Raw genomic sequence first — 23,627 nt, forward strand, 5'->3', positions numbered from 1 at the left:
GAGGATTCTCCCGACGCACGAGCACCATCACCCGGCGAGAACAGCCTGGAACATCGGGCCTCCGTGGAGGCAACTGTGGAGGCCTCAATAGGCCCGACTATGGGTGGACATGGGATGGGGACTGGACTTTGTGCCTTCCCCCATAATGGGAACCATTGTGGGGGGATGTTTTTATGTTTACATTTCTTTATTATTGTTATGTCTGCATTCTTTCTTTATGTGCTGCATGGCAAGAAGCATTTCACTACACTTAGGTGTATGTGACCAATAAAATAACCTTTGAACCTTTCCAAATCTCAATGTCCAAAAATTGCAAAAGATGGCAAATCGGGAAAAAGGGGGGAAAAAAACACACCTTGTTTTAAAGCAGTGATCGACATGTTGTCAAAGGTTACTGGGAGAAGGCAGGAGAATGGTGTTGAGGGAAACATAGATCGCCATATTGATTGAATGGTGGAATAGACTCGATGGGCTGAATGGCCTAATTCTGCCCCTGCGTCTCACCGTCTTACCAGCTGCACAAATTCACATTATGAAAAACGTCACCCATCAAAATCAATATTTGATGCAAGCTGCCAGCGGTTTGTTCCAATTGCATTGATGTTGGGCTATGAAATGCGGGAATGGGTGAGAATATTCTTGCTAGGCACAAAATGCTGTAGTAACTCAGCGGGACAGGCAGCATCTCTGGAGCAAAGGAATGTGTGATGTTTCGGGTCGAGACCCTTCTTCAGAAGAAGTGGTGATTGGCCCTAGTGTGTGTAGGATACTGTTAATGTGCGGGGATCACGGGGATCAGCTTAGCCACGCTGGGCCGAAGGGCCCGTTTCCGCGCTGTATCTCTAAACTAAACTAAAATCACCGCCACAAAGCCAGAATAAATCAATTTCACAGAAGGAAACTCGTTGGTTCTCCCCGGAGAAGATATCAGAAAATGAGACGAGTTGTTAAAATCACAGTTCAGTGGGTTCATTGTCACGGTTCCTGGTGACGGATCTGCAGTTCATTCCTACACAGAGTACTCTTGCTGTTCCAAGCGCGTTAATGAACTCAGTAAATGCAGGCACTGAAATAAACAAACCTCCTCGGCCAAGGTAAACCTCCAGCAGCTGACGAGGGAACAAAATATCAATGGGAGCTGGCACAGAGCAGAGTCCCCAGCAGTGATCCCATCTCCATCTCACTGCCAACGTAATCAAAAAGCTTCCCCACCCCAGTCTGGAGAAGGGTTTCGACACAGAAGCATAATAGCCCGTACCATTTATTCCTTAGAGCGCAGGAGGATGAGGGGTGATCTCATTGAGGTGTATAAAATCAGAGAGGAATATATCGGGTAGACACATTTGTGAATCGAGGACCAGAGGACATAGGTTTAAGGTGAAGGGGAATTCTCCGCCACAGAAGGCAGTGGAGGCCAATTCACTGGATGTTTTCAAGAGAGAGTTAGATAGAGCTCTTTGGGCTAACGGAATCAAGGGATATGGGGAGAAAGCAGGAACGGGGCACTGATTTAGGAATGATCAGCCATGATCATATTGAATGGCAGTGCTGGCTCGAAGGGCCGAATGGCATGTTCCTGCACCTATTTTCTATATTTCTATGTTGGTGCAGAATTAGGCCATTCGGCCCATTAAGTAAACTCCACCATTTAATTATGGCTGATCTATCTTTCCCTCTCAGCCCCATTCTCCTGCTTTCTCCCCATAACACAACACACTTACTAATCAAGAACCTATTGTTCCCCACTTTAAAAACCCTTGTGAATGTAGAATTTGACAATTAGCCTGCTGTGTTGAAGCATTTAGACAGGTACATGGACGGGACGGGTTTAGAGGGATGTGGGCCAAACACAGGCACAGGTGGGACTAGTGCAGATGGGGCATGTAGGTCGGTGTGGGCTAGGGACAGTTTCCATGCTGGGACTCTCCACGATGCCATTTCTGACCAAATCGCAGCGTCCTGGCGTGGGCGTGGGCGTGTGCGTGTGGGGAATAGTGTTCATGTGTGAGGATCGCTGGTCGGCGCGGACTCGGTGAGCCGTAGGGCCCCGTTTCCCGCGCTGCCTCTAAAATCACCACCACAAGATCAGACGTCTCACAGAAGGAAACCCTGTGGTCCTTCCCAGAGAAGATATCAGAAAATGAGACGAGGTGTTAAATCACAGTTCAGTGGGTTCCTTGCCACGGTTCCTGGTGACAGATCTTCATTAGCGATTTAATTACATGAATCTACATTTCCCAGCTGCCTGCAGGGATGAGAACGTGTCTCCAGATCAGGAGGGCAACTTCAGCAATTTAACCACACCAGTACCGCACCATTACTGCCTCTAAACCCCACTCTGGCTCGACTGCACTAAACACGGACCGGGCATTTATTTAGTTTGTCCCCAAGTTCATGTTATAGGAGCAGAACTTGGTCATTCTGCCCATCGAGTCTACTCCACCATTCAATCAGGGCCGATCTATCTTTCCCCGACAACCCCATTCTCCTGCCTTCTCCCCGTAACCCCCCGGCACCCGTACTAATCTATGAACATGTCTACCTCTGCTTTAGAGATAGTCAAAGGCTCAGACCCCCACGGCCGCCTGTGGTAGCTCCGAGCTTTATTTTTGTTCACTGTGAGCTGAAAGGAACCACAAGACAGAACATGCACTATCTGCAGGAAGTTCAAGCAGTGAGAGGCAGCAAGTTCAAGCGACTTCTCATTAGCTTCCTGCAATAGTGAAAGATACAACTTGACACAAGCCAGTAGCACAGATAGATAAGGCAATGAACGTGGCATTCAGGATAGTTGCCTTATTAACCATGCATGGAGCAGAACAGCCTGCAGAAGGAACTCGATCCAAAACGTCACCCAGTCCTTCTCTCCAGAGATGCTGCCTGGCCCGCTGAGTTACTCCAGCGCTTTGTGTCTTTCTTCGGTGTAAACCAGCATCTGCAGTTCCTTCCCCGACACGTTATTAGTTTCATTTAGTTTAGAGATGCCGCGCGGAAACAGGCCCTTCAGCCCGCCGGGTTCACGCTGACCAGCGATCAGCCCGTACCTGCACACGACAGACAATTTACCAATTCACGATGTTGGGGGAGCCCAGAACCAGTGGCCACAGTTTAAGAATAAGGGGTAAGCCATTTAGAAGGGAGACGAGGAAACACTTTTTTTCCCTCACAGAGAGTGGTGAGTCTGTGGAATTCTCTGCCTCAGAGGACGGTGGAGGCAGCGACGGTGGAGGCAGCGCGGAAACTGGCCCTTCGGCCCAGCGTGTCTAAGCTGACCAGTGATCCCCGCACATTAACAGTATCCTACACACACTAGGGCCAATACTTTCAGGAGAGAGCTAGATAAGGCTCTTAAAGGAAGCGGAGTCAGGGGATATGGGGAGAAGGCAGGAACGGGGTACTGATTGGGGATGATCAGACATGATCATATTGAATGGCGGTGCTGGCTGGAAGGGCTGAACGGCCTCCTCCTGCACCTATTGTCTATTGACTCGAGTCGTAATGTCACCAATTCCATCCCCACCCCCACACAGACGATGCTCGACCCACTGAAGGCCTTGCCGGGGCAGTCAATGGAAAGGGAGGTTGGTTTGTGTGAAGGTCTGGGACGCGCGTCCACCATTCCCTGCATGTCGGCCCGTGGCAGCCCGCATTACGCGCCCAAATGGAACGTCAACCCGCCACTTCCGCAAGAGAACCCTTGCCCAGAGTTGGCGGCATCACAGACTCATTGAATGCACTTATCTGGTCAATAGGTCCCCAGCGTTCAATAAACACTGCCTTAAAGCAATTGATTCTCGGCACGACACTGAATATCCAGCACCCGACTAAACAGTAAAACATCTCATGGTGCACGGAGATTGCCTTTGCTTGTCAGACAGGAAACAGCCAGGGTAATAGCTACATCCATACGGAACAGAGAGCCCCATTGACAATCACAGAGACTAATTGTTGCCTGGCTGACAATCGTTAATTATGTCCCTGGCTGGCCCAGTACTTTAATCAGGCATTCGTTTAACATTTGCAAGAGAACGATGAGAAGGAAACACCATTTTCTGAAGGACATTCGAACGGCGATAGAAACCTTGTTAATCATTCATTTTAGGATAAAGTAAAGGCAAAATAGAGTCATTGTGAGGAGAGTGGCGCGGTGATGCGGGGGGTAGAGCTGCTGCCTCACAGCGCCGGAGACACTGGTTCGATCCTGACCACGGGGGCTGTCTGTGCGGAGTTTGCACGTTCTCCCCGTGACCCGTGTGGGCTTTCTCCGGGTGCTCTGGTTTCCTCCCGCACTCCAAAGACGTACAGGTTTGGAGGTCAATTGGCTTTGGTAAAATTGTAAATTGCCCCCAGCGTGCGAAGGACAGTGTTAGTGTGCGGGGACCGCTGGTCGGCACGGACTCGGTGGGCCGAAGGGCCTGTTTCCGCGCTGTACCTCTAAACCAAACAATTGGAATCTGAAAGGGTTAACCATTGCATGGATGGAACCAGAGATACAGCATGGAAACAGACCCTTCGGCCCACCAAGTGATTGCTAGCCATTCATCCGACCCGAACCCATTCCACTCTCCCCACATTTCGATCAACTCCCCACCAATTCCACCGCTCACGTGGACTAGCTTAGAGGAATCGGCATGATGAGGTGCCTGTTTCTCTGTGTGTGTGTGTGTGCGTGTGCGTGTGTGTTTTGACTATTACTGTGGTTCAGTGATAACAGCGATACCACGGTCAACGAGAGCACGGGGAAACCTCCGTGAGGGACGGGGAAGAACAATAGACGGAGGACCCAGCGTGGGGGGGGGGGGAGGGGAGAAGGGGGACCCTGTGAGGGAGGGTGGAGGTGGGGGGGGGGGGGGGGCAGAGAGAGAGAGAACAAGGGATGTGCCGGCGTTGGTACTTTGTAACTTTAAGACAGGCACAAGAAGCTGGAGTGACCCAGCGGGACAGGCAGCATCCCTGGATAGAAGGAATGGGTGACGTTTCGGGTTGGGGCCCTTCTTCAGACTGAAGCCGAGATGCTGCCTGTCCCGCTGAGTCACTCCAGCATTTTGTGTCTATCTTGGATTTAAACCAGCGTCTGCAGTTCTCTGTAACGTTGTCGACGCCGTAGATGGCCGTCATTTGCAAACCTTGTGTGTGTGTGTGCGCGCAAGCAAAGAGTTTCACTCGTGACAATAAACTATTCCATTTTAAGGCCATAATAATTAATGGAATAATCTTACAAAATACACTGACAAAGCAATACAAAATCGAAGTGAAAGCAGGCGGAAGCGATATATACAGGAAGAGATGTATTTAGTTGTTTCTATGCTGCAACACATTGTAATTGCATACAAAAAAATAATCTATCATGACCTCCAACAACTATCAGTCAAAGTTAATCGAGCGGCATTTACACTTGTATAAATGAGAAGTTTAAAAAAATCTTTTAAGATACAAGTCCACTGATTTTTCAGCTTAAGTTATAGAATTATGCCATTCGACCCATCTATCTCTCCCTCTCAACCCCATTCTCCTGCCTTCTCCCCATAACACCTGTAGTCATCAAGAATCTATCAACTCCACCTTAAAAATATCCAGTGACTTGGCCTCCACAGCCTTCTGTGGCAATTAATTCCGCAGATTCACCACCCTCTATCGAAGTAAATTCCTCATCTTCCTCCTGAAGGAATGCCCATTTTTTTTCCTCCCCATAGGCTGTGCCCTCTGGTCCTAGACTCTCCCACTAGTTGAAACATCCTCTCCACATCCACTCTATCCAAGCCTTTCACTATTCGGTAAGTTTCAATGAGGTCACCCCCTCATCCTTCTAAACTCCAGCGAGTACAGACAGGCCCAGTGCCGTCAAACGCTCATCATATGTTAACCTGATTATCCCTGTGATCAGTGTCTTGAACCTCCTCTCCAATGCCAGTGCATCCTGCCTCGGAGACGGGGCCCAGAAAACTGCTCACAATACCCCAAATGCGGTCTGAAGCCTCAGAATGTTCATCCCTGCTTCTGGTTTCCAGTCGAGCACAACTGGTGGTCTGGCATCCCCTGGAGAAAATGATCAGGGCGCACTTGGGATGTCCCCCTGCAAATGTTTCTGTGCCCTATGGCTATGGGGCTCAGTGGCTTTTGGTCTGTAATGCGTCATGAAATAATGACACAAAACACACTGAAAATGCACCATTTCGTTGTCTCTGTATTGTACACTGACAATGACAATTAAAGTTGAATCTGAATCTAAATCTGAACCATGAAATCAAATGAAAGGAGGCTGCTGTGAGGTGGTGAGGAGGAGATGCATTGGGATAAGCAGGTGATTCCATGGGGAAAAAAAATAATTTAACATGACCCCCGACAACATTGTCATTCAATAGTCAACGATGCTGCTCTTCACGCTGTAGTGAAGGAGGTTTTACTAGATTGTGCATGTTGAGCGGTTTTGGGGGGGACGATCCTCCTCATGCCACGTTCATGATTCACACCAAGAACTGCCCTTCAGCGCCTCAGCCTTGAAACACAAGAGGAAACTCACTCAGCTGGCCTCCCACGTTGCTTTCTTCCACAATTTCTTTTGGCTCTGCTTCAGCTCAAAGTTGGTCAGCCAAACGCGCTCTTCATCTCTGCTGCTTAATCCGCCCCCCCTCCTCCTTGTCCCCGTGCCAAGCCTGAGGCTCAACACAATTCAAAAACTAAACGGGATCCCCCATCACACTGGCGGGAGGAGAGGGGGGGGGGGGGGGGGGGGGGGGGGGAGATCTAGGAACGGGACGATTCAAACTCCACCCATCCCCAGCCCACAAATATTGACTGGTAGTGGAAGACAAAAATCAAATGCAGATGCTGGAAATCTGAAGATTAAATTATTATATATTTTTCTGTTAATGCTGGCACCGTTTCTATGGGAGGAGATACACTGTTAACGCTTCAAGACCGAGATCCTTCTTCAGAACCATATCAAATTTTCTGACAGAGGAATTAACAATTTATTCATTTGGTTTCCTCCTTCACACCCTGGTCTAATTCATGCTTCTGGCGTTTTCTGCTCTGAATGAAGAGGGAAAGCATCTTGATTGGTGCCTTAACCCTTAAACAAGGCAATCATCTCTCTGTCTCTCCCAACTCTCCCCATCGCTCTCTCCCCCCCCCCCCCCCCCCCCATCTCCGTATCTCTCTCTCCCCCCCTCCCCCTCTCTCACTCTACCTGCCACTCTCCCTTCACTCTCTCCCCTCTCTCCCCATCGCGCTCTCTCTCCGTACATCTCTCTCTCTCTCTCTCCCTCCCTTCACTCTCTCCCCCCCCCCCCCCCCCCATCATCTCTCTCTCTCTCCCCCATCTCTCTCTCTCTCTCTCTCCATTCTGGGGTAAGCTATGCAAATATGTAAATACATCTCCTTACAAAATGAAACAAGAGACCATAATCTCAACACTGTAATGGGCAAGTGCTCCTTTTAAACAAGTGTCACGGATCACAACTAAGATCACATGGACAAAGTGGTTTTGAGCACAGAGTCAGTAACCTTGGCACAAGTCTGCAATTTTAGGGGAAAGAGGAAAGCAAATAATTTCTTCAGGGACCTTGGTGTTGAAATATTTTTATCTAAAAGATAGGGCAATTGTGACACAAGCGCGTAAGTAACAGAATGTTCTGCAGCTTTTCACAGGCAGCAGGAGTCCAAAATGCTTCTTAAAAACATTTTAAACCCCGTAGACTGTATATTAATATGATCAGAGGCAGAGATAGGGCAGACAGTCAAAGCCGTTGCCCCAGGATGTAAAAATCAAATACTAGAGGGCATCATTTTGTTTAGATATACACCGCGGGAAAAGGCCCTTCAGCCCATCGAGTCCATGCCGACCATCGATCGCCAGTTCCCAAACGTTCTCCCACTTCCGCTTCCACTCTCCACACACTAGGAGTGCTTTACAGCAGCCATAGCCTGCATGGTCTTTGGGACGTGGGGGGGGGGGGGGGGGGGGGGGGGGGAACTAGAGCACTGGTACTTCCAGGAATGGAAAATACTGCCAACAGGTTTGCACTCGTGCAAACCCATTCCGGATGGTCCAAAATATTTGAATAAGCCTGATTTAGTTTAGTTTAGAGATACAGCGCAGAAACAGGCCCTTCAGCCCACTGAGTTCGTGCCGACCAGCGATCCCACACAATGTAGACAGAGAGTGGTGAATCTGTGGAATTCTCTGCCACAGGTAGTTGAGGCCAGTTCCTGGGCTGGATTTAAGAGGGAGTTAGATGTGGCCCTTGCGGCCAAAGGGATCAGGGGGTATGGAGAGAAGGCAGGTATGGGATACTGATTTGGATGATCAGCCATGATCATATTGAATGGCGGTGCAGGCTCGAAGGGCCGAATGGCCTACTCCTGCACCTATTTTCTATGTTTCTATAACACACACTAGGGACAATTTGTACATTCACCAAGCCAATTAACCTACAAAACCTGTACGAGTGTGGGAGGAAACTGAAGATCTCGGAGAAAACCCACTCTGGTCACGGGGAGAACGGACAAACTCCACACAGACAGCGCCCGTAGTCAGGATGGAACCCGGGTCCCTGGCGCTGCATTCACTGTAAGGCAGCAACTCTACCGCTGTGCCACCGTGCATCCCCCTTAACATTTGAGAAGCTTACTTTAGACTTCATACAAGCCCTTGACCCACTAAGTCCACACGGCCAGCGATCGCACTGTACACTAGCACTACCCTACACATTAGGGACAATATTTCAATTTTACAGGTCAATTAACCTACAAATCTGTACATCCTTGGAGTGTGAAAGGAAGCCGGAGCACCCGGAGAAGACCGATAAGGTCACAGGGAGAACGGACAAACTCCATACAGACAGCACCCGTAGTCAGGATTGAATCCGGGTCTCTGGAGCTGGAAGGCAGCAGCTCTACCACTTCATCCCTTTCATATTCAAATTTTTAGCAAGCATTAACTTGAGAGAGGCAGAAAATCGTTCAACAAAAAGATAAGAGCTACTAAAAGTCTCATTACAGATAATTCTAGTACCTCAACACCACCAAAGATTTTCACAAATAAAGGCTAATGGGTTTATGTAGAGGATTAATGTTCCACGTGTAAATGGCACCAGGAGCAACAATGGGCCAAAGAGATCTCAAGACATCTGAAATGTACCGGTAAATGCAGCAATGAGACCAACCTCACTGTCCCGACTCAGAACCATCTCTATTTCCAATACTCTGTGTGGAGTTTGCAGGTTTTCCCCATTTGTTTACCTCCAGGTGCTCTGGATTCCTCCCACATCCCAAAGACATGTGGCTTTGGAGGTCAACTGTTCCAGCTGCTACGGTCAGGCAAACGCCTCCGTTGCCATGCTGTGAGTACGGAGAGGTTGAGAAGGAGTTTCTTCCCAGAGGCCATTAGAACTGTAAAGTCCTATCTCACCTGGGACTAACTTTACTGAACCACTCTACTGCTTTTTTTTTTTTTTTAATTGCTGGGTTTTTTTCCCTTTTTCCCTTCCGCCAACAATATTATAAGAATATGTGATTCTGTTCCATTCTGTTTGTAGTTTGTTTGTTTGTTTGTCTGCCTTTTTGCACAAAGTCCGCGAGCATTGCCACTTTTCATTTCACTGCACATCTCGTATGTGTATGTGACGAATAAACTTGACTCGACTCGACCCCTTGCAAATATTCCCTTGCATGTAAAATCAGTGGATGCTAAATTGGGGCAACATGGAACTAACGTGAACAGGTGATCAATGGTCAGTGTGGACTTGGTGGGCTGAAGGGAATGTTTCCATTCCACATCTTTCAATTAAATTTTTAAAATAGCCCTTGAATGAAGACACCCCATCTCCCTCCCCCTACATTCCTTCTTCTAGCTTCACGTTGCTTGTCCAAGGCCAACAGCATTATAAAAGACACCCCTCACATCTCCATCATGGACTGTTCACTCTGCTGTCCTCGGGCAAAAGGTATCGTAGTATAAGGAGCAGATCAGCCAGGTTTTGCAACAGCTTCTTGTGCCGCCACCATTATCTATTTTATCTTTTTATCTATTTTATTCATTTGTTATCTTATGTTGCACGGTGAGTAGGATGCAACGACATTTCATTCAGACTTGCATTTATTGGTGTATTTTTTAATGACAATAAAGTCATTGATTGATTGAATTGGCACTTCTTATCTTACTTCCTTTTGTCCCTTCAGTTCTGGTTGTCCAACCATCTTCCCCCATCACCTGCATCCAACTATCACTCAACATGCTACAACAACCTACCACCCAGTGGACGTTAAGCTACCGACAACCCAATCGCCGCAAGTTAGGACGTCCATCCACGACCACCTACCACCACACAAGCAACAACCGAAGTCGACCTACGTCCACCCGCCACAAGCCACGGCCCTGTCGGCGACAGCTGTAGACAATTCAGTCGCCGGTTAACATAGGTAGTCACCAATGGAATTCACCGAAGTACGCGCCCGGTGGCAATCGACGTTATCCTGGCTACAATGGGGACGACAGATGGCACAATGGGCTAAGTGTTCAGCTGGCAGCCGGAAGGCAGCCGGTTCGAATCCCGCTTGGAGTGCATACTGTCATTGTGTCCTTGGGCAAGACACTTCACCCACCTTTGCCCGTGTGTGAATGTGTGTGAGTGATTGGTGGTGGTCGGAGGGGCCGTAGGCGCAGATTGGCAGCCACGCTTCCGTCAGTCTGCCCCAGGGCAGCTGTGGCTACAGAAGTAGCTTACCACCACCGAGTGTGACTGAGGAGTGAATGAATAATGCCATGTAAAGCGCCTTGAGTATTAGAATCGCATGGAAACCTTGGGTGGGGCGCAAAGTCTCCACATGTTTCCATTCAGGTTTCCTAAGTGGGACAGGGGCATTACTCCAGCAACTTGTGTCCTTCCTTTAAACTTTCCCCCTCAGAACTAGCTATGCCCTCTAGTCCTCGACACTTCCACCCTGACTGCTCACCCTATCATTATTCCATACACTTCTATCAGGTCCCCCTTTGACTTTCCAGAGAAACCTAACATTTCTGAAAAGCCACTTTTTCCCCAATGACTGGTCACCATGGTAACAGAGACACCATCCAGACTTCATCCAACACTGAGCACTTTGAATCTGCCAATGTATTTCATCTCCACGTATGTGATCCTGGGCTGCATCATTTGCTGCTTGGCATTCTTTACAACAACAGCCATTAGCAATTTTGAAAGTAATCCATCATATGTGAAGTGGTTTGGAACAGGCAAAGATTTTCAAAGGTACACAAAAAAGCTGGAGAAACTCAGCGGGTGCAGCAGCAACTATGGAGCGAAGGAAATAGGCAACGTTTCGGGCCGAAACCCTTCTTCCGACTGATGGGGGGGGGGGGGTGGCGGGGAGAAGGAAGGAAAAAGGAGGAGGAGCCCGAGGGCTGGGGGATGGGAGGAGACAGCAAGGGCTAACAAAATTTGGAGAATTCAATGTTCATGCCCGCAGGATGCAGACTCCCCAAGCGGAATATAAGGTGCTGTTCCTCCAATTTCCGGTGTTGCTCGCTCCGCCATGGAGGAGACCCGGGACAGAAAGGTCGGATTCGGAGTGGGAGGGGGAGTTGAAGTGCTGAGCCACCGGGAGGTCAGGTTGGTTCTTGCGGACCGAGCGGAGGTGTTTGGCGAAACGATCGCCCAACCTCCGCTTGGTCTCACCGACGTAGATCAGCTGACATCTAGGGCAGCGGATGCAGTAGATGAGGTTGGAGGAGATGCAGGTGAACCTCTGTCGCACCTGGAACAACTGCTTGGGTCCTTGAATGGAGTCGAGGGGGGAGGTAAATGGACAGGTGTTGCATTTCTTGCGGTTGCAACGGAAAGTGCCCGGGGAGGGGGTGGTACGGGAGGGAAGGGAAGAATTGACAAGGGAGTTATGGAGGGGGCGGTCTTTGCGGAAGGCTGACATTGGGGGAGATGGGAAGATGTGGCCAGTGGTGGGGTCACGTTGGAGGTGGCGGAAAAGACGGAGGATTACTTGTTGGACGCGACGACTGGTGGGATGAAAGGTGAGGACTAGGGGGACTCTGCCCTTGTTGCGAGTGGGGGGGATGGGGAGAGAGAGCAGTGCTTGCGAAAGATTTTCAAAGGTTCGTAGATCTTCAGTTGTATGAACAACTGAGGTAGTACACAGCGCGTTCAGAAATGCAGACACGAAATAACTTTTTTTATCCCAGGAGGGAAATTGGCCAACAGTCACAAAACACTACAAGATACATGTAACATTAAATTAGAGTGACAAGGGGAGTCGGTCTACCCCATGTCAGAAGGCCGACAGCATCCACAAAGACTCCTCACACCCTTGTAGTAGTCTGTTCGAAGTCCTACCTTCCGGCAGACGTTACAAGGCCTTCTATGCCCGAACCTCCAGACTCAGGAACAGCTTCACCCCCAGATCGATCGCTGCTCTGAACAGGCCCTGCTGAGTGTGTCCCCCCCCCCCACCCCCATGAACTGTATTCTCGCACATCGACCCAGATCAGACATATTTGCACTTTAGACAGTTTTACTGTTCTTTTTTTTTTTTATAAATCATGTTTCTCGGGATATCTAAATCTAAATGTTATTAGTTGCTTAAGTTACGACTATCGGATGGAAGCCGCAGACCAACTCTCGTTGCACCTATGTGCAATGACAATAAAATATATTATTATTATTATTATTATTATTATTATTAGAAAGGAGAGGAGTTGTTCAGTTTGATTGCCACAGGGCAAAAGGAAAAAAGGATCTCCTGTGGCGTTCTGTGCTCAGACATCGAGGCAAGCAGGTCTGCACATGCAATACCAAACAGGCGACACAGTTGCACAGTGGTAGAGTTGCTGCCTTACAGCAACAGAGACCCAGGTTTGATCCTGACTATGGGTGCTGGTTGTACGGAGTTTGTACGTTCTCCCTGTGACCACTTGGGTTTCAGGTTTCCTCCCGCACTCCAAACACCTACAGATTTTGTAGGATAATTGGCGTAAGGAGGAATTGTAAATCGTCCCTATTGTGCAGGGTAGTGCCAGTGTACCGGGATCGCTGGTTGGTGTCGACTCGTGAGCCAAAGGGCCCCGTTTCCGCACAGTATCTCCAAACTAAACTAAACCAGTGGTCTTGTTGTGCAGCTCGCAGTACAATAGACAATAGGTGCAGGAGTAGGCCATTCGGCCCTTCGAGCCAGCACCGCCATTCAATGTGATCATGGCTGATCAACCACAATCAGTACCCCGTTCCTGCCTTATCCCGTCTCCACTATTTTTAAAGAGCCCTATCTAGCTCTCTCTTGAAAGCATCCAGAGAACCTGCCTCTGAGGCAGAGAATTCCATAGACACAACTCTCTGTGAGAAAAAAGTGTTTCCTCATCTCCGTTCTAAATGGCTTACTCCTTACTCTTAAACTGTGGCCCCTGGTTCTGGACTCCCCCAACATCGGGAACATGTTTCCTGCCTCTAGCGTGTCCAAGCCCTTAACAATCTTATATGTTTCAATGAGATATCCTCTCATCCTTCTAAACTCCAGAGTGTACAAGCCCAGCCGCTCCATTCTCTCAGCATATGACAGTCCTGCCATCCCGGGGATTAGCCTTGTGAACCTACGCTGGGCTCCCTCAATAGCAAGAATGTCCTCCCTCAAATTAGGGTAGGGGAACTGAACTCTGCCACCTATCAGCACCTTGGGGAAACAAAGGAAATTTCTGGAGTAATCACCCCATTTAGCCAAACCCAACCAATCCAAATTTTGCAATCCAACAAGAGCGACACAATGGAGATTAATCCCATCGGGTTTAGCACAAGCACAGTGCTAGAAAGGTTGCTGCCGAGTTAACCAGGTCACCCTGCAACCTCCAACCTCTCCCGTATCTTTCTGCTCCTATACTCAAATCCTTTTGCTATGAAAGCTAACATACCATTCGCTTTCTTCACTGCCTGCTGCACCTGCATGCCCACTTTCAATGACTGGTGTACCATGACACCCAGGTCTCGCTGCATCTCCCCTTTTCCTAGTCGGCCACCATTTAGATAATAGTCTGCTTTCCTGTTTTTGCCACCAAAATGGATAACCTCACATTTATCCACATTATACTGCATCTGCCAAACATTTGCCCACTCACCCAGCCTATCCAAGTCACCTTGCAGTCTCCTACCATCCTCCTCACAGCTAACCCTGCCCCCCAGCTTAGTGTCATCCGCAAACTTGGGAGATATTGCCTTCAATTCCCTCATCCAGATCATTAATATATATTGTAAATAGCTGGGGTCCCAGCACTGAGCCTTGCAGTACCCCACTAGTCACTGCCTGCCATTGTGAAAAGGACCCGTTTACTCCTACTCTTTGCTTCCTGTTTGCCAGCCAGTTCTCTATCCACATCAATACTGAACCCCCAATGCCGTGTGCTTCGACCCGAAACGCCACCCATTCCTTCTCTCCAGAGATGCTGCCTGACCCGGTGAGTTATTCCCAAACCAGGCGCTGTAAGGCAGCAACTCTACTGCTGTGCCATCACATGCTTTGGGCACGGGACCAAAGCCAATGACACACCACCAGTGCCTCAACTGAGTGGCTGTGCTGAACCAAACATCAGCTGCTACTCAGCTGTGGTGCCATCACACAGGCCTGAAGGTCAGGCTTCAAGCCCACTCCAGAGCATGGTTTGGGAGTAACTCAGCTGGTCAGGCAGCATCTCTGGAGAAGGAATGGGTGACGTTTCGAGTCGAGACCCTTCTTCGGACTGGTTAGGGATAGCAGAAGCGAGAGATATAGACAATGATGTAGAGAGACAAAGAACACTGAGTGTAGCGAGAGAGGATGTTGCAGAACTCTCTCCACATCACGTGTTTAAGAAAGAACCGCAGATGCTGGAAAATCGAAGGCACACAAAAATGCTGGAGAAACTCAGCGGGTGCAGCAGCATCTATGGAGCGAAGGAAATAGGCAACGTCAAATCATAAGATGCATGCATAACATAGAGAGAGAGAGACACTCATACAGCGTGCAAACAGGCCCTTTGGCCTAATTTGCCCACGTCGACCAACAAGCCCCATCTATAGTAGTCCCACCTGCCTCTGTTTGACCCATATCCCTCTAATCCTACCTGTAAAAATGTTTCTTAAACATAGAAAATAGGTGCAGGAGTAGGCTATTCGGCCCTTCGAGCCTGCACCGCCATTCAATATGATCATGGCTGATCATCCAACTCAGTATCCTGTACCTGCCTTCTCTCCAGACCCCCTGATCCCTTTAGCCACATCTAACTCCCTCTTAAATATAGCCAATGAACTGGCCTCAACTACCCTCTGTGGCAGAGAGTTCCAGAGATTCACCACTCTCTGTGTGAAAAATGTTTTTCTCATCTCGGTCTTAAAGGATTTCCCCCTTATCCTTAAGCTGTGACCCCTTGTCCTGGACTTCCCCAACATCGGGAACAATCTTCCTGCATCTAGCCTGTCCAACTCCTTAAGAATTTGTAAGTTTCTGTAAATGACGTGATCGCACCTGCTTCAACTACCTGCTCCGGCTGACCTCCCCACCACAAGCGCATCCACAGGAGTCACTGCCTCAAAAAGTCTGCCAGCATCATCAGAGACACACACCACCCCGATCACGTACTCACTCCTCCCCTCCCCAGCCCATCAGGCCCAATATCTATATGTGTGTGTCAGTGCGCGCGCGTCTGTGTATATGTATATGTATCTTTAAATATACATGCACCTGTATACATGCAATATCACACACATTCCATACCCCCACCACCCTTTGTTAAAATGTTGACCCTCAGATTCCCATTAAATCTTTTCCTCCTCACCTTAAAGTCAGAACTCCCCCCCCCCCCCGCCTCAAGACAACAGGCCATAGCTTTAAGGCGAGATGGGCAACATTGTAAGGAGATGTGCAAGGCCTTTTTCCCCCCCTTTAGAGAGGATAGCGGGGGCCAGGAATGTACTGTTATGGGTGGTGGAGGAGGCAGATATGATAGCCTTGTTTATGGGACGTTTGGACAGGCACTTGGATATGCAAGGAATGGAGGGTTATGGATCAAGTGCAGGCATATGAGATTAGTTTATCATGGCATCATGCTCAGCATGGGCACTGTGGGCCGAAGGGCCTGTTACCCGTGCAGAAATCCTGCCTGACCCAGAGTTACCCCAGCACTTAGATTTAGAGACACCGCTCGGAAACAGGCCCACGGAGTCCGCACCGACCAGCGATTTCCCCCCCACCCCAACCCCACCCACCCACACTAACGCAATCCTACACACACTGGGGCCAATTTACAATTATACCGAGCCAATTAACCCGACTTGTGTTCGACGCAAGATTGCAGCATCTACAGTTCCTTGTGTCTTTTTTTTTTTTTAATATTTTATTTTATTAGAAGTAAGTACAGTCATATGGCACCAAAGTGCCTAATATATATTTTCATAATACATTTCATGTACAACTTCTTTTTTTTTTTTTTGTTACACTGAAAAAGGATTAGAATAAGAAAAAGAAGTTAGATAGTAAAGGATAGAAAGATGTGAAATATATAGTGTGTGAAAAAAGAAAACGAGTAAATGAAGAAAGTTGAGAGAGAGAATAGAGAAAAGAAAATAAAATAAAAAAGAAAAGGAGATCATTATTTATAATCTTGACCAACCCTCGTCCAGTCCTGAAACAGTTATTTTTTACAATTGTGTTGCACCATATGATTCCAAAAAAACGACGAATGGAGACCAATCTTGTGTCTACCTCTGTTGTATTGTGCTATGCTCAGCGGCCGGATGGTGCTTTGGTCTGATGCTATGATCAGTGCTAAACTAAAGTCTTCCGTTCTGCTTTTAACAGGACACAGATGGAGTTTCTGCCACGTATCTTCACCATACAACTGGAGCTAAGCCAAGGAGAAAACTGAATGGCTTAGGAAACACAAACAAACCTGGAAAGTTTGATGGCTGGGATACATTCCAACAGGAGTTTAAGTCTCATGTTTTCAAAGAGAGAGTAATGCCCCTGTTCCCACTTAGGAAACCTGAACAGAAACCTCTGGAGACTTTGCGCCCCACCCAAGGTTTCCGTGCGGTTCCCGGAGGTTTTTGTCCGTTCCTCTACCTGCTTCCACTACCTGCAACCTCCAGCAACCACCTGCAACCTCCGGGAACCGCACGGAAACCTTGGGTGGGGCGCAAAGTCTCCAAAGGTTTCCATTCAGGTTTCCTAAGTGGGACAGGGGCATTAGATTTAGCTCTTAGGACTAAAGGAATCAAGGGATATGGGGAGGAAAAGCAGGAACGGGGTACTGATATTGAATGGCAGTGCTGGCTCGAAGGGCCGAATGGCCTACTCCTGCACCTATTGTCTATTGTGTCCTTTTCTGTAAAGAAGCAATGCTGTTCCTTGTTTCTAAAGCTACTGTTCAGTGTGGGAGCTTTATACTTCCATTTAAAAAAGCTTTGGGTTCACAATCTTGAACCCGAGGTAGCTAGGCCTTGTGGAAAAGTCCAGTTCAGTTAACAAATAAGGAGACCCATTTTCTATATTTCTATGTGTAGGAAAGAACTGCAGATGCTGGTTTAAATCGAAGGTAGACCAAAAAAGCTGGAGTAACTCAGCATCGCTTGAGAGAAGGAATGGGTGACGTTTCGGGTCGAGACCCTTCTTCAGACTTCCTATGTCTCTATGACTGCCTTCACAACACTATGTATGGTGTTTTGTACCCTGGTCACACAATATACAATGCAAATAAGATTAGGCATGTACATTGCAACATATATTAAAGCTAACTAGCAATAATCTGTGTGCTGGTGGTTTCTCTATAGTTTGATCAGAGTCCGCTGTTGTGGCCCCTTATTTGCAAACTGAACTGGACTTTTCCAAAAGGCCTAGATACCTCGGGTTCAAGATTGTGAACCTAAAGCTTTTTTAAATTGGAAGTACAAAGCTCCCACACCGAACAGTAGCTTTAGGAACAAGGAACACCAAATGCTTCTTTACAGAAAAGGACACAATTGACAATCGACAATAGGTGCAGGAGTAGGCAATTGAACCATACAATGTGATCATGGCTGATCATCCACAATCAGTACCCCATTCCTGCCTTCTCCCCATATCCCCCGACTCCGCTATCTTGAAGTGCCCCATCTCCCACAAAGTGCTGGAGTAACTCAGTGGGTCGGGCAGCATTGCTAGAGAACATGGATTGGCGACACTTTGTCACAAAAAGGAACTGCAGATGTTGGTTTACACCACAAATGGACACAAGCGCTGGAGTAACACAGCGGGTCAGGCAGCATCTCTGGAGAACATTGATAGGCGACATTTTGTAATAACAAGGAAATACAGACTTTGGGTTTTTTTAACCAAAAATGGACATAACATGCTAGTAACTCAGCGGGTCAGGCAGCATTTCCCCAGAGACAGAATTACTCCATCATTTTGTGTCCATCTTAGGTGACGTTTTGAGTTGGAACCTTTCTTTAGATTAAACAATAGACAATAGGTGCAGGATTAGGGCATTTGGCCCTTCGAGCCAGCACCGCCATCCAATGTGATCATGGCTGATCAAACGGAAGGTTTAGGTTTATCATTGACATGCAAATTCAGGTACAGTGACAGGCTTTGTTTTACATGCTCTCCCATTAAATCAGATCCTATACATGTATACAATCAAGCCAAACTCAGGCACAATAGGTAGCGTGAAGAGAAAGGTAGAGTGTGGAACATAGCTCTCAGCGCATGTGCTGTTCCAATAATTCAAGCGAACAAGACCAGACCAGGATTGACACAAAAAGCGGCAGTCACCCTGGAGAGGGTAGGGCAGCAGAGTTCGTAAGTGATAGAAGCAAAATTAGGCCATTCGGCCCATCAAGTCTACTCCACCATTCAATCATGGTCGATTTATCTCTCCCGTCTAACCCCATTCTCCTGCTTTCACCCCACAACCCCCGACACCCAGACTAATCTAGATCTATCTCTGCCTTAAAAATATCCATTGAGTTGGTCTCCACAGCCCTCTGCGGCAAATCATTCCACAGATTCACCACCCTCTGTCCCTCTCTGGAGAAAAGGAATATGTGATCAGGTTTAGTTTCCAGCATAGTATGTATTAGCTTGTTGAGTTCAGTGAGGGCAATAGCAGCATGACTAAGGGCAGATGGGCATCGAGCGTCTGGGTGAGGTGTATAACTAAGCAGTGCATGGATTGCAGCTGAAAAGGTCGTGGTCCTCCACTGCTTCCCGCAGATCTGTGCTGGATTTGGTACATTTGCTGCAGGCTCCTTATTATGAGCAAGAATAGTTGGAATCACTGTGCCTACCAGTCAGCAGACACGGGAAGAAAGCGAGAGAGAACTACTTATACGCCTGGGTGATCACCCTTCCCTGGAATGGAAAACAGTGAATGATGTTCATGCCCACCACCTGGTAACCCACAGGATCCATCACGGGTACTGATCTCCCCACCAGCAAAAGCATCCACAGGGAGGGGGAGGGGGGAGGGAGATATCTATATATCTATATCTATCTATATCTATCTATCTATATATCTATCTATCTATCTATATACACACACATATGTATATTATGTGTACACACACACACATATATGTATATACACACACACCCACACATATATGCACACACATATACAAGCATATACACACACACACATATATATACATATACACATATATATATATATATACACATACACACACATATATATAGAAACACACATACACACACACCCACACATATATGCACACATATATACAAGCATATACACACTCACACATATATATACATATACACATATATATATATACACACATACACACACATATATATAGAAACACACATATACACACACACGTGTGTGTATATCTGTGTGAGAGAGTGTGTATGTGTGAGAGAGTGTATATACACATAAATATATATACCCACACACAATATACATATACATCCACACAAACCTACACACACACACATCTCTGTAAATTGGTCCTCATGTGTAGAGAGCGGATGTGTAAGTGAGATAACATGGGACTAGAGTGAATGGGTGACCGATGGGCAGCATGGAGTCTGCGGGCTGAAGGGCCTGTCTCCGAACTAAACTCGCTCCAAGGGGGAACCCGCCCAGAAGGAACAGCCGCTCGAGTTGAATATCACAACATTGCTGGCTTCTGCCAAATTGAGCGCAGGCAACAGCAGCACCATTGATGGCTGGCACGCTGGTGGGTGTAAGAGGTTAAAATAAGTCTTTTGTGAGAAGACGGGTTCCCAGACTTTACTGGATCTTTGTACAGTGGGCCAGAAACAAAAAATTAAAAACTTCTCCATCAAGATTCCCACCCTCATCCCTGCAGTAGACATACACCAGTTAAACAATTTTAAGCATGTTTTTAAATGTTTGTGAATTAACAAAACAGTAACAATATCTCAAGAGACTGCCTGTACTAATAAACCTTCATCTAACCAAAAACTTATAAGTGATGGGGGAAGACATACAAATCTATTTTAGTCTTCATCTCAAGGTGTTCTATGAAACAGGGCAAGTCCTTTGGGAGGTAGACAAAAGTGCTGGAGAAACTCAGCGGGTGCAGCAGCATCTATGGAGCGAAGGAAATAGGCAACGTTTCGGGCCAAACCCCTTCTTCAGACTTTTAATTTCTGAAGTCATTTGGGAACTTCTAAACTTTTTATTTCAGATTTTAGGACTGTAAATGAGCACTGGTTACTTGTATATATTTTTTTTTTAATGTTTTAACATCAGGGTTTACACTGGCCCAAAAAAGCAATCCAAACTTTGTGCTAAAAAACTCTTTCAGATCCAATTTCAATGTGTGACGTGAAATAAATGGATCCACGCCCTCTACACAGCCTTATCTCCAGTAAAATGTTTAATATTCTCACGCCCCACTGACCCGCAGTGATTCTCTTTTTAAAGATTTAAATCCAACACGAGCCTGAAATCATTTTATTTCAAAAATGACAATTTAATTCCCAAAACATGTTAAGACGACGGGTGGTGGCGGGGGGGAACAAACACACAATTAAAAAACAAAATGTAACCAAGAAAGATAGCCTTCAGTACTATCCTGAGAAAATAAACTCGCTTGGAAAAAAAATCTCCACGTATGGTGAATGATTTATTTTGTGTGTCCACGGGGAGAGAGAAAAGGGTTGGGTTAATATACTTCCGCCTTCTTGGCGCCTTCAACGGTGAGAAGGTCCCGAAATATTTTTTTTAAAAACGGAAACCATGACACGATTTCGCACTTAGTCGAGTCTGAAGAAGGGTTTCGGGCCCGAAACGTTGCCTATCTCCTTCGCTCCATAGATGCTGCTGCACCCGCTGAGTTTCTCCAGCATTTTTGTCTACCTTAGTCGAGTTACGGTTTGTTACAGGGGGTGACTTGTCGGGGCCACCACAGTTTGTTCGTCGATCTGGCAAGCTGCTGCCGTTCGTTACAATGAAACCGACGAGCTATACTTTGCTACAGTGAACTCGGCCAGCTAGTTTGCTACAGTGAAACTGACGAGGTAGTTTGCTACAATGAAACTGACGAGGTACTTTGCTACAGTGAAACTGACGAGGTAGTTTACTACAGTGAAGCTAACGAGCTACACTTTGCTACAGTGAAACTAACGAGCTACACTTTGCTACAGTGAAACTAACGAGCTACACTTTGCTACAGTGAAACTGTTGTTGTTTGTTACAGTGAAACTAACGAGCTACAATGTAACCGATCAAGGAGAACCCAGACCGCGCCACCATGGTGACCATTCCTGCTCACCTTGTCTAGGCAGTTGACTTTTTCGGTCGGATAGACGATTTTTTTACATCTAGCGCACGACGGATTCATTTTACAAGGCTTTTTGTTCCCTCCTCTCGTTTTTTTTTTTTTTTTTTCCGAGACGCAATTCAGTCTTTCCAGACGCGTGTAAAGACTTCTCAATCCTTTTTTTTCCTCCCCCTCGCTCGCTCGCTCTCACTCCGTTTGAATCCGCTTCTGTGCGAAGCTGTTTTCTCTCTGATCTAATCAGGGTATAAACAGGAAGGGCACCGGAGAGCGAGCACGTCCAAAGGAGAGGGTTGGGTCTGGTAGCTGGGGGTGGGGAAAGAAAAGTGAGCGCGCACTCTGTCGGAGACGTTACACGTTTAGAGGACGGACGTGGGCTGTAAAAGAGGGAGAGGGGGGTGGGAGGGGGAGTATTCACACAGAGAGAGAGAGAGAGAGAAAGAGATCACATGAATGACGAGTTTATACGCCACACGCACGCAATCCACAGCCAATGTTCAATGATTGTGTTCAAAAAGGAACTGCAGATGCTGGAATATCGAAGGTACACAAAATTGCTGGAGAAACTCAGCGGGTGCAGCAGCATCTATGGAGCGAAGGAAATAGGCGACGTTTCGGGCCGAAACCCTTCTTCAGACTGATCTTCAATGATTGTGCATCGTTTGTTGTTCGAAGATCAGACAGATTCAACTCACTTTTAAGAAGGCAACGTTTCGGGCCGAAACCCTATTTCCTTCGCTCCATAGTTGCCGCCTCACCCGCTGAGTTTCTCCAGCACTTTTGTCTACCTTCAACTCACTTTCATTGATTGAACTGAATAAAGAAGCAGTCATGTCGACACACACACACACGTGTGGGCGATGATTTATGCGCGGCGAGACGTGCTGATAACGCAAGGGTTTATTACAAGTCGACAAAAAGTAAATGCTGGAGAAACTCAGCGGGTGAGGCAGCATCTATGGAGGCATTGGGACGTCTCTTCCTTCCATCATGGACATGCGCTGTCTGATTAGAGCTAAGGGCATTACCAGAGCCCCCACACACCCACAATTTGGACTGTTTATACTGCTTAACTCTGGGAGGAGGTACCGCAGCATGAAGAGCGGGACAACCAGGTTCTGCAACAGCTTCATCCCCCAGGCCATAAGATTACTGAACCATCAACAAAACCGAGGCTAGAACTTTTTAAATATCGACACTTTTTAAAAAACTTTTTATGTATATTTATTTTTACAGAACCATGCACATGAGGCATTTTTATGGACGCACCTCGCACTTTTACTTTTACTATTTACCTGATTGGAGAGTCAAATGCAACGAAATTTCGTTCAAGGTGCACTGTGTCTAGGTGTATATCTGAATGACAATAAAGTTTTCATTCATTCATATATGGGACAGGATTGGGGTCTCTAGATGTATTAATTCATCGGGACGTTGGCTTTCATAATTGATTGGAACAGAATGAGGCCATTTGACCCATCAAGTCTACCCCCATCATTCAATCATGGCTGATCTGTCTCTCCCTCAAACCCCATTCTCCTGCCTTCACCCCATAACCCCTGACACCCGTACTAATTAAGAATCTATCTATCTCTGCCTTAAAAATATTCATTGATTTGGCCTCCACGGCCTTCTGTGGCAATTAATTCCATAGAGGATTTAGAAGGATGAGAGGGTATCTCATTGAAACATATAAGATTTTTAAGAGTTAGGACACGCTCAAGGCAGAAAACATTTTCCCGATGTTGGGGGAGTCCAGAACCAGGGGCCACAGTTTAAGAATAAGGAGTAAGCCATTTGGAACGGAGACGAGGAAACACTTTTCCTCAGAGAGTTGTGAGTCTGTGG

General features: G+C 47.2%; 1 protein-coding gene across 1 annotated transcript in view; it reads right to left on the reverse strand.

Annotated features, from left to right (window-relative positions):
- Window positions 1-22,097, reverse strand: part of lasp1 (LIM and SH3 protein 1) — a 121,401-nt gene extending 99,304 nt beyond the window's left edge. The window contains exon 1 of the mRNA XM_033034879.1: window positions 21,774-22,097. Within this exon, the coding sequence (XP_032890770.1) occupies window positions 21,774-21,842 (69 nt within the window). The 5' untranslated portion in view covers window positions 21,843-22,097. The remainder of the gene's footprint in view (window positions 1-21,773) is intronic.
- Window positions 22,098-23,627: the final 1,530 nt, after the last annotated feature.

The sequence above is a fragment of the Amblyraja radiata genome, chromosome 16 (genome assembly GCF_010909765.2).
Source record: "Amblyraja radiata isolate CabotCenter1 chromosome 16, sAmbRad1.1.pri, whole genome shotgun sequence".
Lineage (NCBI taxonomy): Eukaryota > Metazoa > Chordata > Chondrichthyes > Rajiformes > Rajidae > Amblyraja > Amblyraja radiata.